The sequence below is a fragment of the Dermacentor silvarum genome, chromosome 10 (genome assembly GCF_013339745.2).
Source record: "Dermacentor silvarum isolate Dsil-2018 chromosome 10, BIME_Dsil_1.4, whole genome shotgun sequence".
NCBI lineage: Eukaryota > Metazoa > Arthropoda > Arachnida > Ixodida > Ixodidae > Dermacentor > Dermacentor silvarum.
In genome coordinates, this window is record NC_051163.1 from 20,250,195 (window position 1) to 20,267,406 (window position 17,212).

Below are 17,212 nucleotides of genomic sequence, written 5' to 3' on the forward strand. Positions count from 1 at the left end.
CCTATTTCATGAACTGCCTTTTCTGGCATCAGAAAATGGCGTCATCCTGGGCACTGTCAATGCTTAGCTGGTGGCATGTCCAGAGTGGGCGATGAAGTGCCAAGCTAAACAAAGACAACGAACACAAATACAACTTCCGTTTTTTTTTTTTTTTGTCAATACAGCAGAATATTCCAGCATATTTACAGTTTTCTTTCACACTGCAGCATCTTATGGAGCCAAGATTGTTGCTGCTTTTCCATTGCCAGACCCTCACTGTACAATGTCACCATCGAAGCACGTGGTCTGGATATCCTCCAAAACTGTGTCTAGAGCATTTTCCCCACAGAAAGCAGATCACTTCTTGGACTTCTTGCTTTTCTTCACCTTCTCCACCTTGTCCTTGTGTCGTTTGCTGACAGTCACCACATTATCTGAACAGAGAAAAGGAAATGGAGATGATTAAGCAACCCTTCATGGCAGCATGGCATTGAAGAGGTATCTTCAGTATGCAAATGCGAAGTTCAGAAGTTATTTAATTTATACTCTCTTTAAAACGTTCTCTCATTGCCTTTTCTTTTCAACATACTAATGGCATACAGAGATGGCTTCGTGAGCAATTCTAGCCTCACTGAATGCTCTTAGGAAGATGATGCTAGAATAGACCATGTGCAAGCGAGACAAATAATTTATTTTGTTTTGCTGTTGCTGTGCACAAATGACATTCAGGACACTAATGAAAAACATTTGACTGATTTATTAATTTATTAATCGGATTTCCAGGTTCCAAAGCAACCCTAAGACACCGCAGTGGTGGGCTCTGGATTGAGTCTGATGGCGTGCGGTTCTTTAACATGCACCAAAATCTAAGTACATGAGTGTTCTTGCACTTTGCCCCCCATCAGAATGCAGCCGCCACAGCATGGAGTCGAACCCACGACCTCACGCACAACAGCAGAATGCCACAACCGTTGAGCGATGACATACCTCTGCAACATCATTTAGAGAGGATTATTTTTTAATTTGCGGGTCTTCGAGCCCCAACCTTTAATAAACACATTTTCATCATTATCATCAATTTATTCGATTGGTTGAAATGATTGTCATGATGTTACAGACGAAAGGCGACATCAGCGGTCACCTGACTAGGCCTCTAGCACCACAAGATAAATTCACCACACAATGGCATACACACCTACACAAATGGCGATTTCTACATTGCATCCAACTAGTGGCAGATGTGTAAAACGATACCAGGTATGAAAGTCAACGGCATTTGCTGTTAAGCAATGCAAACATTTCAACAGTGCTTGGTCCACTTTTCCCTAGAAAATGCATGCACGCAGGCTAAAAGTGGCCATGAAAAATGCTCCACTATCCTCCCAAACACCACTTTTTACTGCAGCATTTACTTGTGACAGTTTTCATACACGTATTCAAAATTATTGCCATCGTCAGGTGAATGCAAGTTCAGTATGGCAAGAACACTTCACGTATTGCTCCCCCTTATTCCTCTGTTGTGACAACTGCACTCACTTATTATAGACCTGTGAATGCACGAACTTGATACGATGGATCATATCCATGTCATCAACCAGGTAATTGAGAAATCTGTGGAGTACAATAAACCTCTCTGTATGACTTTCATATATAGATTATGAAAAGGCGTTTGATTCAGTAGAGATACCAGCAGTCATAGAGGCACTGTGTAATCAAAGAGTACAGGAGGCATATGTGAATATCTTGGCAAATATCTACAAGGATTCCACAGCTACCTTGGTTCTCCACAATAAAAGTAGAAAGATACCTATCAAGAAAGGGGTCAGGCAAGGAGACACAATCGCTATAATGCTATTCACTGCATACTTGGAATAAGTATTGAAGCTCTTAGACTGGGAAGGCTTAGGAGTGAGGATCAACACAACCGTCGGTTTGCAGATGACATTGTCCTATTCGGCAATAATAGGGACGAATGGCAACAAATAATTGAGGACCTTAACTGAGAAAGTGTAAGAGTAGGGTTGAAGATTAATATGCAGAAGACAAAGATAATGCTCAATAGCCTAGCTGGCAAGAGAACAAGAATTTAGGATCGCCAGTGAGCCTCTCGAGTCTGTAAAGGAGTATGTTTATCTATGTCAGTTACTCACAGGGGACCCTGATCATGAGACAGAAACTTACAGAAGAATAAAATTGGGCTGGAGTGCATACGGCAGGAATTACCAAATACTGACTGGGAGCTTACCACTGTTGTTGAAAAGAAAAGTGTACAATCATGGCATTCTACCAGTGCTAACACATGGGGCAGAAACTTGGAGGTTAACAAAGCAGCTCGAGAACAAGTTAAGGACCGCACAAAGAGTGATGGAATGAAAAATCTTAGGCCTAATGTTAAGAGACAGGAAGAAAGCGGTGTGGATCAGAGAGCAAACGGGGATAGCCGATATTCTAGTTGACATTAAGAGGAAAAAATAGAGCTGGGCAGGCCATGTAATGCGTAGGATGGATAACCGGTGGACCATTAGAGTTACAGAATGGATACCAAGAGAAGGGAAGTGCAGTCGAGAACGGCAAAAAACTAGGTGGGGTGATGAAGTTAAGAAATTTGCAGGCACAAGTTGGAATCAGCCAGCGCAAGACAGGGAGAGGCCTTCGTCCTGCAGTGGACATAAATATAGACTGATGATGATGATGATGATGAATGCCCGAACTTCAGGACTTCATTAGAGTTTCTGCAACCCCACGTTTCCTCTCTGTTGGATGAGCTGCTGCTGTGACTGTGGCGTTCTTCTGCTGAGTACAATGTAACGGGTTCAATTGCCAAAAGCACAGCAGCCCTCTGATGAGGATGAAATTCAAGAACACTCATGTGCTGAACAGTTGGTACACATTAAAGAACTACACAAGCCCAAAATTAAATGTGGAGCTCTTTGCTATTACATCTCTCATGCCATTGTTCTGCTTTAGGACATTAAACCCCACCAATCAACTAATCTTCCTCAGTATATCCACCTCATTTCCTTTAAAAAACCAGTCAGTACACATCTTAGTCCCACCCAAAATTATGTATATGATCACCTTGATAACAGATAGCATACCAGTCTATACTCCTTTTTTTTGTTGTTGATCTACAAAAGTTGCACCTCTCTAATGCTCTAATGTTTGATTTACCGTTTTGGCCTTATAAGCGAGTACTCACAAAATACATTGATTATAAAGTGTGCTTTTCGAGGGTCTTGGTAGGCTTTCCAATCACTTACCTGACCCGAATGGCATAAAACGTTGTCGGGCAGTCTCATGGGCCGAGTAATCCAGCCGTGGCCGCTTTGAAGGGCTTGCAGCCTGCGGTTTATCTGGACACACTGCTTTCTTTGTGAGAGTAGCCATGCCAGAAAAGAGACCTGAAGCTGCAAAAGTAGTCCAATGTGCCAAAACCCGATTAAAAACAACTTAACAGCATTATCATTGGCACAGTATCAAAACACCAGAATGCAACAACAAAAACCAAACGTACAGACAGCGTCACAAGTGTACGGACCACAGGATCCAAGAAAATTTTGATTTTCCAAGAAGTTTGTGACGGTACAACAATGTGTTGTTTGCACATACTATAGTACAGACAGGAAATCCAAACAGCAAGCTGAATGCCCTGGCTGCGGGAATATTAACATTTTTCTCAGATACTGCAATCTGTAAAATTTTGATGCCGACTGTAGCGTCTGGTTACAGCAACGGGTTAACAGAACTTGTTGTTTGTCTTCTCTGTGGTTTGTCAACTCAACATACAGGTTTGCATAACCCGATATCCCATAATTTCTAAACTGTAATCAAATGTGAAGTAAGTTGGAGCACACCAGACTTACCAAGCGTTAGCTGTTCGCCTGCTTCCTCTTGTAACAAAACAGACAACTGCTGAGTGTCCTGATTAAGCCAAAGAGAATATGACAGTTACGAGTTTAATTCCTTCAATAACTGAATCTCCACACGACTTACCCTCTGATGTTCCTTCCTGGTGAATTCATAACTATTCTCTCCAATTTGAAGCACAGCATGGTCACCACCTCGGAGTGAAATCTTCACTCCATCCAGGTTCGAAATGTTAACCTGTTTCAAGAGACAGTGAAAACAGCCTACAACATTTAATAACAATTAAATGTCAAGTGTACACCACCTGTTGTAATATTACCAGGACCTTCTAAACTAAGAGGAATACTTAAGAGCTCTTTTATGTGTTACTTACTGAGCAAACATCACCAATACCTACACAGCAACTGCCTTACACTCACGCTGTCAACTCATGTCCAGTATTAGCACTCCATTTACGAATTCACCAAATGACACTAAGCCCACTCCACCATTGGTGTGACAGAGAAAAACTAAATTATTTTTGATAACACTGCTTACAAGCTCAATTTCTGGCAGGCCACAATTGTCCAGTAAACAACTGGAAGAACAGCACCAAATACACACACTGCTAACAGGAGTACTCACATGTTGTCTTTGACACTTCATTTTTTTTTTTTTTTTTTTTTGACGAATGAAAGTCCTAGAATTGGAAACCCTAATAAGTACTGGCAAGCCTCAGAGCACCCTAGATAATTTACTACAATAGTTCTGCTGCCTCGTGACCACCTTCTGCATCAGGACACATACACCTCCTGAGAAATGTAACTGGTTTGTAGAAAAGCTATCATTGTAAATTATCTAGGGTGCTCTGAGGGTTGCCCATACTTATTAGGGTTTTGAAGTCTAGGACTTTCCTTTATTGAAAAAATGAAGTCAAAAAGGTCATGTCAGTATTGGTCTCGCTACAACATGAGAAAACATTTATTTCATTGCTTCTTATCTTGATAAGCTCCTGTTTACTTCGACGTTAATGGTATGTATGAATTGTGCAATAAAATACATTTGTTAGTTCACATGCTAAATGTCAGTGTTGTAACAATGCCTGATTTGTTGTAATGTTTCTATACTCACATCATTTGGAGTCTGGATGAGCCATAGGCGGTGCTCGTCTGCCGAAATTTCCTCTGCTGGCAGAGCAACGCCATCAGTGGTAGCAGAGAAGCCAGTGGGAACTTGGTACCTAATTGTATTGTATAAGAAAGGTAATATGAATTGAAAGCGCACACTAGTGCCACATATCAACGAAAGCCCTAATGCGGCGTTGATCATTACAGACAAGTATGAGGAGCCTATATGCATCGACAAGTTCCAGTGTGAGCAAGCACTAAAAGAAAAATACAGAGTAGCAGTGGATGCTCCATCATGTAGCGTGAACATCTGTTGAGTACCACAAAGTACACTTAGGTAAATATACTCATTTGGAGATATACGACAGAACGATGGCTTCAGGATTCCTCCTATGAGATAAGTAATTTCGCAAGTAGGAGTCTTTTCCCGTGGTAACCCCAGTACAGACACACAAAAAAATATAAAAAAAACTGCCAAAGTAGTGGAATGTTGCAGCAGACGGTAAAATCCCTTGATGTGTCAATTGTCTCTCACCACTTTCGTGAACTGACGTACTAGGAAGGTCATTTGAGCAAGCTTGAATTAATTTTTATAACATCGGCCACTGAAGCATCAGTGGGAGCCATCACTGAACTTCAAGAAATTGGGTGCAGTGAAGATTTTAAGAGCCTTCTTTCCGACACTACTTGATACCTTCAAGGTCATTGTTTCCTCCTGATGTTTGCTATTCAAAGCTGCATATTTAAGGCGCTAAAGAGGCAAAGGGTGACACTTAAATACTGGACACATTCTTCCTTTGAAGAGGAACTGTTAGAAGGACACGGTGTGGTTAGTAACACCTCTACCTTTTGATAGCTACACGGTGGCTGACCTCCAGCTGGGGTTCTGACTATAACTCCAGGTATAACAGGTAGTGCAGAACCGCATTAGGCAAGGAGAAAGAAGCGCTCCGTAAAGAAGGGTCGGATATTTATAAGCAGCACTATGACTAAGCGAAATGAAGGCCTTTGACCTGGCAGACTACTTTCCTCCACGGAGAGTAGGCAGAAGCGGATTGGAACGTTAGCACAGTTTACTATGATATAATTTAACGCAGAACATCACTATCTGCAACATGAAAAAAAATGGTTGTGCGCTGCTGAGCAAAGCCAAATAAATGCCTCCACATTCTTTCCCTTTCGATCATAGCAATTAAGTTCTGACCCTGGTCTTTCACTGAAGTGAGCACTTTTCTCGCGTTCCCCGAACATCGTTAGAGCAGTTCTAAGTTAGAGCAGCCCTATTCACGTTTCCGCCGGTGGCGCGTGGATGGAGGGGCTTTAGTCCAAGCGAGATGTCACTGTGCAGAGCACAGGACTGTCCTAACCTCTACCTCCGTCTTCCACACTGGAGGCTCACTTGAGCGAATTGTGGACGAAACTTCGGCATGTCGAGCGTGTCATCCGTCTACCGCTACAGGTCAACGTAATATTGTACACTTACATTGCCAAGTGCACTCACATTATACAGTTGCACAACTACGAAAGACGCGACAGTGACACAAAATCCGAAACTCCTGTCAGGTTTTCGTAAGGGCCAACTCTTATCTTGTCACCTGTTCGCGTGTTTCAATGCCTATTTCATGCAATTGCATCGAGACTTACCTTTTAGCCTCCGCAGAAGGCATGGCGAGATGTTTGCAACAATAAAGAGGATCACAACCAAGTATAAAGCCGGTCGTGATCACACCACTCTACAACACGCTCTCAGCCGCACGCCGCGCGCATCCATTTGGCTATGGATAGGCTATCGTTGAAGCTATTCGTTAACTGGAGCTTGCGCAGCACTTCTGGTTTCGATTCCAAACATGCGTGTGGTGGAAAGCGAAATACAGTGACTGTGAAGCACAGTGCGTGATTTATCACGTGTACAGCAAACATGAGGACCCTGTGATGTTACAGTACATGATTGATTTTGATGTCGCCTTTTCGTGTAGTGAATGAACTTGTCAACCAAATCGATTTAGAATTAATCTCGTACTTTACAAGGAGATCGGCCACAATTAGGAAAGTATTTCTATGTAACAGAAACATAGTGACATTATTAGGTATGCAAAACAAAAGTATAGTGGTACTTCACGGCCGATGCGGTGCTGTCATGCCCATACATAATTGAAATAAAATGCATCTTATTCGATCTTGACCGCGCCTATACGCTCAAGCGAAAGCTCAAGATCGACAGAAATTTGGACGTGTATATCATACATCACGCGTTAACGTGTCGGTAAAATCAATGTTCTCAATAGCACCACCACCACCATCATGTTCACCCGCGCTGAGATAAAGTGAGCTACTTTAGCCGTGCGTGATTATACATTAAAGCTACAAACCGTTTACCATGATGATGCCAGTTTTCCTCGCTATCCACGTCGTAATCCTAATTCCATTCCAGTCTAATCGGTCAGTGAACCTAATTAATGCGATAGCACTCTCGAAAAACTTCACCCAGTTTGCGGTATATGTTTGTACACGTCCGTATCTAACCTCTGTCACATGCCAATGAGTGACCCAAGTTAATTGTCTACTAGCCCGTACACAGAGTTGGGTATATGGTGCCACTGGGTTTGTGTCCGAACAGACAACTTTGGCACTGCGTATGTGATGCTGGTATGTGCCCATTCTTGAATAATCCCCCAGGATGGATGTGCCAAGGAGTAAATCTGGCCTTCCGCCTCATCCGCGTCGATAGCGGCCACAATTGACGAATAACCCTTGCAACAAAGTTGCACAGCTTGCCGAAACTGACGAAGAGCATAATAATAATCGTTATAGCGTATAAAATATATCATCACCAATTACACACCCATCATAAGAAAGATTGCTAATCGCACTGACGTGCGAATTACCACCAAAGGATGGATGCGCCGCCATCTATTTTTTTTTTTTCTTTTAGGGCAATCATATATTCATCCGTTCCGACTTAATTCAGAGTTAAATAACAGTCATTTGTTCCGAGTTTAACCTATTCCAGCTTTTCATTCCTTCCTGCAACTATCAGTGCGTTCAAACCACCCCCGATTCTCGTTCATACTCCACTGTGGGTACGTGCCATGCTTTGAAGAGTCATCATCAGCTCGAATACGCCATCTGGGACCTTTCAAAATTAGCCCTTCTCGTGAAGGCGCGTTCTCTGAGTCGTCGACGTTGCAGCGAGAAATGTCCGCCCCGCAACAAAGCGCCGAGAAGGACAATGCCTCCGTCATGACAAAGCCGACTCCGCGCTGCGCCAGCGACGCCCACGGGACGTCGAAGAGCCGGCGACCAGCTACATCGGGGGCCAAGAAAGAGGCCGTGTCCGAGCGGGCGGTGTCCAGGCAGGTGATGAAGCCCGTCAAGTCGGGCAGCGCCGACTCCAAGCCTGTGATGTTGGACCCGGAACAACTGGATTCCCTGCTCAAGGACATCCCAGAGTCGGACGCGGCCGGAGCAAAGGGCGCATCGTCGAATGGCAAAACCGCAGAGGACCATGGCGATTCGGCAGTGAAGGGAGCGGTTCGCAGGAAGGCCGTATCTGCGTCCACAGGTCCCGTCAAGGTGGTCACCACGGAGCAACACCGCGTCGTCACTGACGAGATTGGGTGAGGCATGTAGTAAATTGGTCACAACTCGCGTCAGGTCCATGTCCACGTGCACATTGACACGTTTCTTAAAGGCTGGATCAATTCCTTTGGTCTCTCCAGTTTCAGTACATCTCGCGATTGTTCTTTTTTTTTTTTTTTTTAAGAGAGAGCGCCGCTCTTAGGCGCCCGTTCCTTCGGCGAGCGTCGGCATAACAGAGAGAAAGAGCGCGGCGACGGTTGCATGAGCGATCGTGGAGCCCAGCAGGGCATGAAAGACTCGAGGAGGAAAGTGGAGGAGGAGGTTATGGCGAAAGCGTGAGAAGAAAAGCGTAGTGTGGCGACGATGGCTACGAGATGGCGCCAGAATAGCGCGCGTCGTCTGCGAGGTCTGTCTGCGGCGGCTGCTGTGAATCGCGCCCGCGCGTCTCCACATTAGCAAGGCAGTCGCGCCACACATCGCTCCATTTGCAACGTGCCGCACGACACAGATTATCCGCGCCAGCCAACATATAGCGAAATGAAAACTCGTATAGAGCTGCGATCAAATTTCGCATTAGGGATCGTATCGTAATCGTCGGTGAATCATTTTTTTTCATCACAGATGTAGTTGCTTGTTTTCTTCATTGCACATATAGACGAATTTTCGCCCACGGTATATGTCCGTGCAATCTTCAACGTCCAACGGATGTGGTCGTTCCTGAAGTCTCACTCCTGATCTCAGTCAACACCATCGTTTCAGCTTTATACTTACATGGGATGAATGTCAGTCCTAGCTCTTTTTATTACTAAGGCGTTAACGGCTCTCTGTAGAGCACCGCTGCTAAGCCCATTTTTTTGTACACTTGGTCATTTAGTTTGGCTATGAAGTGTATACACCCTTGTCTCACGGAACGAATGAAGCACTGTGTGCAACCTGAAGCTAGCCTGCTAAAACCACGCATGACGACGTGAGCACATTTGAATGGATGCGCGGCACCGCATATATCGCTTGAAGAGAAGATATCGCCGCCTGCTGGATATACCTATACATGTTGCGATACTGACACCTCACATGAGTATCGAAAGAAAAAACACGGTAGGGGCCCAACCACAAGCTGCAGATAGAAGAAAGACGCACTTCAGTCTCCTTCAGTACGTTGAATGCGAAAGCATTCAGGGCATGCCGACTATATCGACGTCCATGTCACGTGACATAGTCACATGACGTCATCACTTGGTCACGGCCTCGATAACGCCGTACGCTCACCGGATTTTCTACTTCATGGGGCATATAAAGGCTTTCGTCTCAAAAAGTGAGTTTCAAAAGATGAACAGTGGGTTAAACGGCGTCCATCACCGTATACGGAGGATTAATTTTGACCATTTGGGGTTCTTCATAACGTGCACCCAAAGCACTGTACATGCACAAGCGTTCTTGCATTCTGCCCCCTCGCAATGCGGCCGCCGTGCAAGGAAATGGAACCCGCTATACCTCGTGCAAGGAAATGGAACCCGCTATACCTCGTGCACTCAGCACCACAAAAGCTGCGGTTGAGTTACAGTTATGTTAAGTTTAGGTTAGGTTTAGTGCAGTGAAGCGACTGGTCACTCTCACAGGTTCGATGCCCCGCGAGAGGACACGACGACGACGTCATTCGAAGCCCACGTGCGCATGCGCATGTCACGTCCGCGGGTACCGGAGGGCAAAGCTACCGGCAACGCAGTGCGGGAAGACCAGACGCACGGCCGCGGCGTGGCCACTTCCCAGAGCAACCAGCGATCGTCGTCTCGTCATTCCAAAGCCTCTGGAGGGGCGTCACGATCAGCCTGTCCCGACTGCGGCGGAGGCGTCGCTGGTGTCGAAACCGGTAAATCGTCCAACGGCCAAGCTGCCTGCACGTATATATGCGCAATGTCGTCGCCCGTTTCAGGAGGAATCACGTGCGGCTGCGACTATGGTGCCTGCTGCTGCTGCTGCGCGCGCAGCAGCCAGCAAGAGTCCGCGGCGTGTTGCAGTGCGAGCGGCAGCAGCACCTGCTCGTCTTGCTCGCAGGAGGAAGCGTACCATACTGACGCGTCGTCCCCACGAGACCAGTGGTTCAGCGCCGGCAGCGTCTCCTCGACGTCGGCCTGCAGCACCTGCCGGGAGCCAGAGATTGGCGCTCTACTACGCACCAGTAAGCGCCAAGCGCGACGAGTGATAAGGGAACCGTTACGCAGAAAGCATGGCGTCGCCGGCGTTGACCATGAGCGAAAATTGTGTACGCGAATCACAGCGCGGCGCGTTTCTACCAATCACAGAGCGGCATGCCGCGTGCGCCACTCGGTTCCTCGCAGCACCACCAGACGGCACTCGCCTCCGCGCATCCGCGGCGGCGCCGGCCGTGCGGAAAACATAGAACCCGAAAGCTCCCGCCTTCGTGCATACTCATAGCGTTCGTCGCAAGCGTTTCCCGGTAAAGATTACGGTTGCCTATACGCTGCAATTGCCGGGAAGCGTGAGAATTAAGCAGTCAGGGACCCTTTGATGCTATCACGTTCTACTCTTAAAGGCCAAGCTGAAGCGTCTCCCAAGTTTTTCATTGCAGGGATCGAAACGGCTTCGGGGAGACTTCGCGACGAAGGGCGTTTCGAATAACGTGACCAAAGACGTCGCTGTGTTTTTCGTGTTGGCAAACGCCGCGCACAGCGCAGACGATGGGAGTAGAGATATATGTACGAACAGCTAGACTACGGCCGTTCGATCGTCATGTGTTGAACGAAAGCCGAGCAGTCCAACTTGGTTATAACGAACAGGCTTATGCGCTAAAAGCAGACTGACATATCGCGCAGTTTAATGTATTTTGCGATGCGTTCGTTATACATACACAGATTCGTTATCTCCGTGCACTGGAGAAAAGACGCAAGCAAGGAATCCATTTACTGAAAACAAGACTATATACGGGTATAGTAAGCAGTAAATTTTACGTGTGGCTTGAACTGTGTCTCAGCGTCACTAATGATGACGTTCTGGACGCGCGACATTGTGTGACCTCGCTCCAGTCCACTCCCCTAAACGCCAGAATGTATACCATTCGCGCAGCCTCACCGCCCTTCTCGAAAGCCAGAAAAATAACACAACTCTCCTGAACGCCATGCTTGCGGCATGCAAGCGGCTTTGTGGCGCCGGCAGCAGACGCGCCAAGTTCGATATACCCAATGTCCATTCGTTATGATGGAGTTACTTTACATGAGTGTCGGTCAGTAAGTTTCGTGTGTTTGATGTAGAAAATAATTCGTTTTTCCCGGGTTCGTTATATTCGGGTTCGACTGTACTTATAGTAAATTGTTTGTGAAAGGTACGGCAGACGCACATGTGGTCTAAATGTGTGGAGGGGAGATATCAACTTAATTATCACTCTCGAGATCATCTGGACTATTGCGCGTGAGTGTATGCAAAGCGTACGCGCTGCCGCTTCTGTAGTACTTATGTAGTACCATGCCGCTTCTGTATAGCTAGGGCCCAACGCGGTTTCAGAAAAGCCCAGAGGGCATTAATGGAAGCTCTCGTTAAAAAGGTCTATATTCGTTTCTCACCTGCATATACAACCACGCATTATGTTCACCTGGACCGCTTGCCTTTCTCTCGACCGCAGCCGCCTCTTTCTGCGAGACTCTGGCGATGGCACTCAGCGGCGAGCAGCACGGAGCCAGGAAGCACTGACCGGGCGTTCCGAGCTCGGAAGAGCGCTGTGGAGCTATAGCGGGAAACGTTAGCTTCACTGCCCCTGCACATCTCTCTATTAATACAATGTCGGCCTCCGGTGACGACTCGATCGTTTCTGTATATACCTTTGACAAGTTGAGTTCGATGGGTCCGTCCCAGACTAGCACACCCTGCATCTGCTGTTGCTATAGAATAATCTGCCGGCTGCCGTTTTTCGTTCCAGTAAGAAACGATGTTCGTCCCTTCTAGCTCTATCAGTAAATTACCCTTCTACAATACCAAGAAAGTCGCTGTTAGCTAAGCCAGAAAAGACACAGAAAACGAAAGACAGCTATATCTGGCGACGGCGCCTCGAAGTTTACGCAGCTAGTTCACCGTGACATCGTGGACATCGTCCATTGAATGATTCTTCTCGGGTCTATAGTTAATTTTTATTAGCAAAGATTGACTGCATTGTATCCTAAAAGGTCTAACGACTGGACTCGCAGTTTCAAGAACTTTAACCGTGTCCCAGCGGCCCAAATTCGAAACAAAAAACGGAATGATTTGTGACGTCACACTGACGTAGCGGCGCTGGGGTATCGGCGCGAAATAAAAAAAAAATATGGCTTGAAATAGCATTTTATCAGTCTAGAGCAGAGTTTCTCAATTAAACTTTGCCAGTACGTGACCCATTTTAATAGTGTCAAATATACCATGACCTCCCAACCTTATTTTATAAGCCTTCTGAAAATTTACTTTTATAGCGGAGCCTAGCTGTTAGAATTCCGTCGTCCGCAGCTTCGCCGAGCTGGGGGAGAGAGAAAGCAGAGTATAAAAATAGCAGTTGGCGCTGAGCCGTGCTCCCTCAAGGGCTGCAGAAGATAGCGCCAACCTTTCCCTTTCCCTCAAGAACCACTTACCACCGCGGCATCGCGCAGCATGCCGGACGCGAGGTGGAGAGGAGGGGTGAGGCAGGTGGTAGTGGGACGCGTAGAGCTGCTGCCGACGCCGACCGCGTTTCCCCGCGTTCGCGCCGAACGCGCCCAGTGTCCGTGACTGCAGCCGATGCCTCTGGCGGCGGCTCGGTAGATTTCTACCAGAGAACTGGACACTCGTCGCTTCCGAAAGACTGACGCGAGAGATTGCCATGGATGGAAAAACTTTATTAAGCGAGCGAGTTTGGACCCTTCAAGGGCCCAGGGCCACCGCACAGCCCTCACTTTACGCGCATGTGTCCAGGCCACGTAGGGCCATAGCACTGGCACCCCGGTTCACGCAGCGAAGTTGGATGTCCAGGTCCTGCGACGCAAGGAGGGCCTCCCATTCCTCCCATGTTCCGATGGCGGGCTGTCCCTGCGGGGGAGGATCGGCAGGGCAGCCAAAGAGGATGTGGTCTAAGGTGGCGTGCGACTCTCCACAGAGAGTGCACTCTGGCGAAACGGGGCGAAAGTGGGATAGGAGCTGAGGGGTGGGAACAGTTCGGGTCTGGAGTCGCCTCCAGAGGATTTGTTGGGAGTGGGATAGTCGGGGGTGGGGAGGAGGGTAGAGTCGACGGGCAAGGCGTGCTTGTTGGGTAATTTCGGAGAACGTGTGCGCCCGCTCCCTCAAGAAATCCCGGCTGGGGTCGCCATTTGCCCGGCTTACAAGTCCTCGGGCTATGTTATCGGCGGCCTCATTTCCGGGATTGCCAGAGTGAGCCGGCACCCACACGAGCTCAATACGTCTATCAGAATTTTGGACCCACATTCTCAATATTTGCCACGCTGGGGCATGGACGCGTGCGCGGGCAAAGTTAAGAATGGCTGTTTTAGAGTCGCTAACTATGTAAGCCACATTGGTTTGAGCGATTGCTAAGGCAATAGCAGCTTCCTCTGCTTCTTCCGGGGTACAGTGGGAATCTATGAAGTGGGTGAGTGGGGGGGCTGCTGGATGATAAGCCACAGCTACAGAACGGTCTGGACCACAAGCGGCATTCACCCATCGCACATCCTCTAAAGTGCCATATGCGTTATGGAGAGCTTTGGCTCGCGCGACGCGGCGGGATTGATGGTGCTCTGGGTGGACGTTCTTAGGGAGGGGTTTGATGATAAGCGCGGCGCGCATGGCGCGAGGGAGAGATACTAAATCTACAACATGTGCGGGTATGCGAATTCCGAGAGAGTCCAGTATATGCCGTCCTGTTTCTGTGCCAGCCAGGCGAAAGTATTGTGCTTGTCGATGTGCCTCAATAAGTTCTTGTATAGTGTTGTGCATTCCTAATTTTAAGAGCCTGTCCGTGCTAGTGTTCTTTGGTAGGTTGAGCGCTGCTTTGGTAGCCATGCGGATTAAAGCGTTGATTTTATCTTTGTCCGCAGTGGAGAGGTTCAGGTAGAGATTGCCAATCTTGTAGCATTATCAATCTGCACTGGCATGTTAAAAAAATTAAGCGTGGCTCCGCTATCGCAAACACCAGAGACCAGCGGAGATGGGGGAAGCCCAGCAAAAGTTAGACTTTGCCACTTGTTTACTAGGCTTTCCCCAGCTCCACTGGTCTCTGGTGCTTGCGAAAGCAGAGCCACGCATAATGTTTTTACTATGACGTAGATACGCGCGAATACCCGCCGTGGTTGCTCAGTGGCTATGGTGTTGGGCTGCTGAGCACGAGGTCGCGGGATCGAATCCCGGCTACGGCGGCCGCATTTCGATGGGGGCGAAATGCGAAAACACCCGTATACTTAGATTTAGGTGCACTTTAAAGAACCCCAGGTTTTTTAACGGCGTGCCTCATAATCAGATCGTGGTTTTGGCACGTAAAACCCCATAATTGAATTGAATTGAGATACGCGCGTATATTTTAATTTATTTAACAGACATTAACCACAGCAGAAGAAGCTACCCAGAAATGATTGGTAATGTTTTTAACATTGATTTAGTCATGTATTTTAATTAGAGGGATGTATTTGCTTTCTTGATACAACCATATTGGCTGAACTTTAATTCTGCAGTTTCGGTGAGACAAAACTGACTTCGGTTATTAGGAGGCCATGATCGCTGAAGTTTTCCGTGTAGCGACCGAAGGTTTAGATCACCCTTTGTCTTGCCGTATCGCTTTCCATCTTGTAGTCAAAACTAATACACACCCTGCATAATAAACATGATTTCAAGGGTGATATTATATATATATATATATATATATATATATATATATATATATATATATATATATATATGGTTATATTACTGTCAAAGAAAACGGCGTTGAGTATGGACTATGGACACCGAGACTGAAATCTGTTCCGGCAAGCAGAATGCACATACATAGTTGGACCTTCCATGACCTCCAGAAAAATTAAGGCTCACGACCCATTTGGGTGTCATGACCCGTAGCTTGAGAAACACTGGTCTAGATACTGATTTTATAGTGTCGTTCTTTATTATATCCCTTTAAACAAGAAAGCTTTCAGTTTCAAAATAACAATGCGTATATACGTTTTATTTGAGAACCAGCAGTGGCAGTGGCGCCCTGCACTGCCACTGCTAATGGTTAAATAAAGGTTCAAATTAAGGTGCGAGCCGCTCAGAATGGTTCTCGTTCGGTTCCGGGTCTGTCTGCACTGCTGCATTCCTGGCGTCACGGCAGCCGACTTTCTTCAGCAGGTCAGCGAACGCGTCGCGTGCCCTGACGATCTGGTCCCACAGCTGCTGATGTGTCTGCTCCAGCTGCTGACGTAACTGCCGCGAGGCGCCGCCGTCAACGCCGGCCACGCGGAAGTCTGCTTCTTTTGTGGTGGCGCCACTGTCATTGGCAGATCGACTGGCTTGGCGACGACCCGGTGGTGGACCGCAGGCCGACCGGGCCCTGGCTTGAATCAGCGCCAGCCTGCGCCATCGTTGACACGGCCGACGCTTACATTAAAGCGCATCACCTTCGATGCCCTATATACGACTAATTCAATCAACTAAGATGAAGCCCCACAGACATACGCGCGCTCCAAGCGAGGCTGCACCGGCAACAGTCTTCACCTATGTATTGATATTAAAGTGCTGACGCAAGAAAACATTTCTGTATTCTTTTCCTTTAGCGAAGACAAAGTGCATCCCTCTAATCAATGCGTATAGCTGCTGACTTCGTAATCACAGCATGAGGCATCCATTCTTCGAAATCACGACATCAATTAAGTTCATGTCATCCTTAATTGAGACCAAGTCAAAACGCAGCCACGTCAATTAAGCGCGGATTTGGGCATGGCTTCGGGCTTGAAGAACGGTGCTATTATAGCGCCATTACGTTGTCGAATTATGTCATGTTGACGATTTGCGCCAATCAGAGATGACAATATGGCGGAATTATAACCTCAGTCATTTCTTAATTCTTCCCCCATCACCCCAGGCACTTGCAGATGCAGAAAAACGCTGCTTTCCCCCCTCCTTGCCCCTCCTCTACGCGTGCCAATTCGTTGCGTAACGTTTACGTGAAAACACCAGGGTATTTGAAAGTGTTAAAAGGACACTAAAGCGAAAAATAAACGTTATATATGTTTGAGTCGTATACTGAACATGAGCGTTACATATGAGCATAAATGAGCGTGAGCGTTATATTCGAGCACATACGGCTCCAATAGAACGAACAAAGTTTGTACAGGCAGGGAAAAGGCAAGGATGTCTTACCGCTTACGTACTAGGGGAGGGGGGAGAAGCTGCCTCTTCCCTCTGTATCTGTATTTGTAAATTACCTCGCTACAACAACAACAACAACAACAACAACGATCCCCTCTCAATATGTCATTGTATTTGTAAACTATACCATTCTACAACAACACTAACATATGTTGTAAGAAGAGGCGTGGTTAAGCCAGAACAGACGCAAAAACGAGAGATAGGTGGCGACGCCCCTTTCAAGTTGCCGCACCATCTCGCCGTGACGTCACGGATTTTGATGGCGTCTGCTCTGGCTTGGCTCTTGCATTGCGCCGTCGCCGTTGGCGCCGTCGTGCCGTCACGCTAACCACGCGCTT

The 17,212-nt window shown here is 47.1% G+C and overlaps 2 protein-coding genes across 5 annotated transcripts in view; both read right to left on the minus strand.

Annotated features, from left to right (window-relative positions):
- Positions 1-171: 171 nt before the first annotated feature.
- Positions 172-17,212, minus strand: part of LOC119431081 (uncharacterized) — a 143,512-nt gene continuing 126,471 nt past the window's right edge. The window contains exons 1-6 of one of the 4 annotated variants that reach the window (XM_037698538.2): positions 6,597-6,716; positions 4,957-5,065; positions 3,973-4,083; positions 3,843-3,900; positions 3,240-3,386; positions 172-413 (exon numbers count right to left, since the gene is read on the minus strand). In XM_037698538.2, the coding sequence (XP_037554466.1) occupies positions 337-413; positions 3,240-3,386; positions 3,843-3,900; positions 3,973-4,083; positions 4,957-5,065; positions 6,597-6,619 (525 nt within the window). In that variant the 5' untranslated portion in view covers positions 6,620-6,716 and the 3' untranslated portion in view covers positions 172-336. Of the gene's footprint in view, positions 414-3,239; positions 3,387-3,842; positions 3,901-3,972; positions 4,084-4,956; positions 5,066-6,596; positions 6,717-17,212 lie in introns of those variants that run through there. The other 3 variants (XM_049656846.1, XM_049656847.1, XM_049656848.1) reach the window with 3 other exon arrangements.
- The window catches only part of LOC125940547 (uncharacterized), a 5,374-nt gene continuing 3,791 nt past the window's right edge, over positions 15,630-17,212 (minus strand). The window contains exon 3 of the mRNA XM_049656849.1: positions 15,630-16,077. Coding sequence (XP_049512806.1) covers positions 15,759-16,077 — 319 coding nt within the window. The 3' untranslated portion in view covers positions 15,630-15,758. The remainder of the gene's footprint in view (positions 16,078-17,212) is intronic.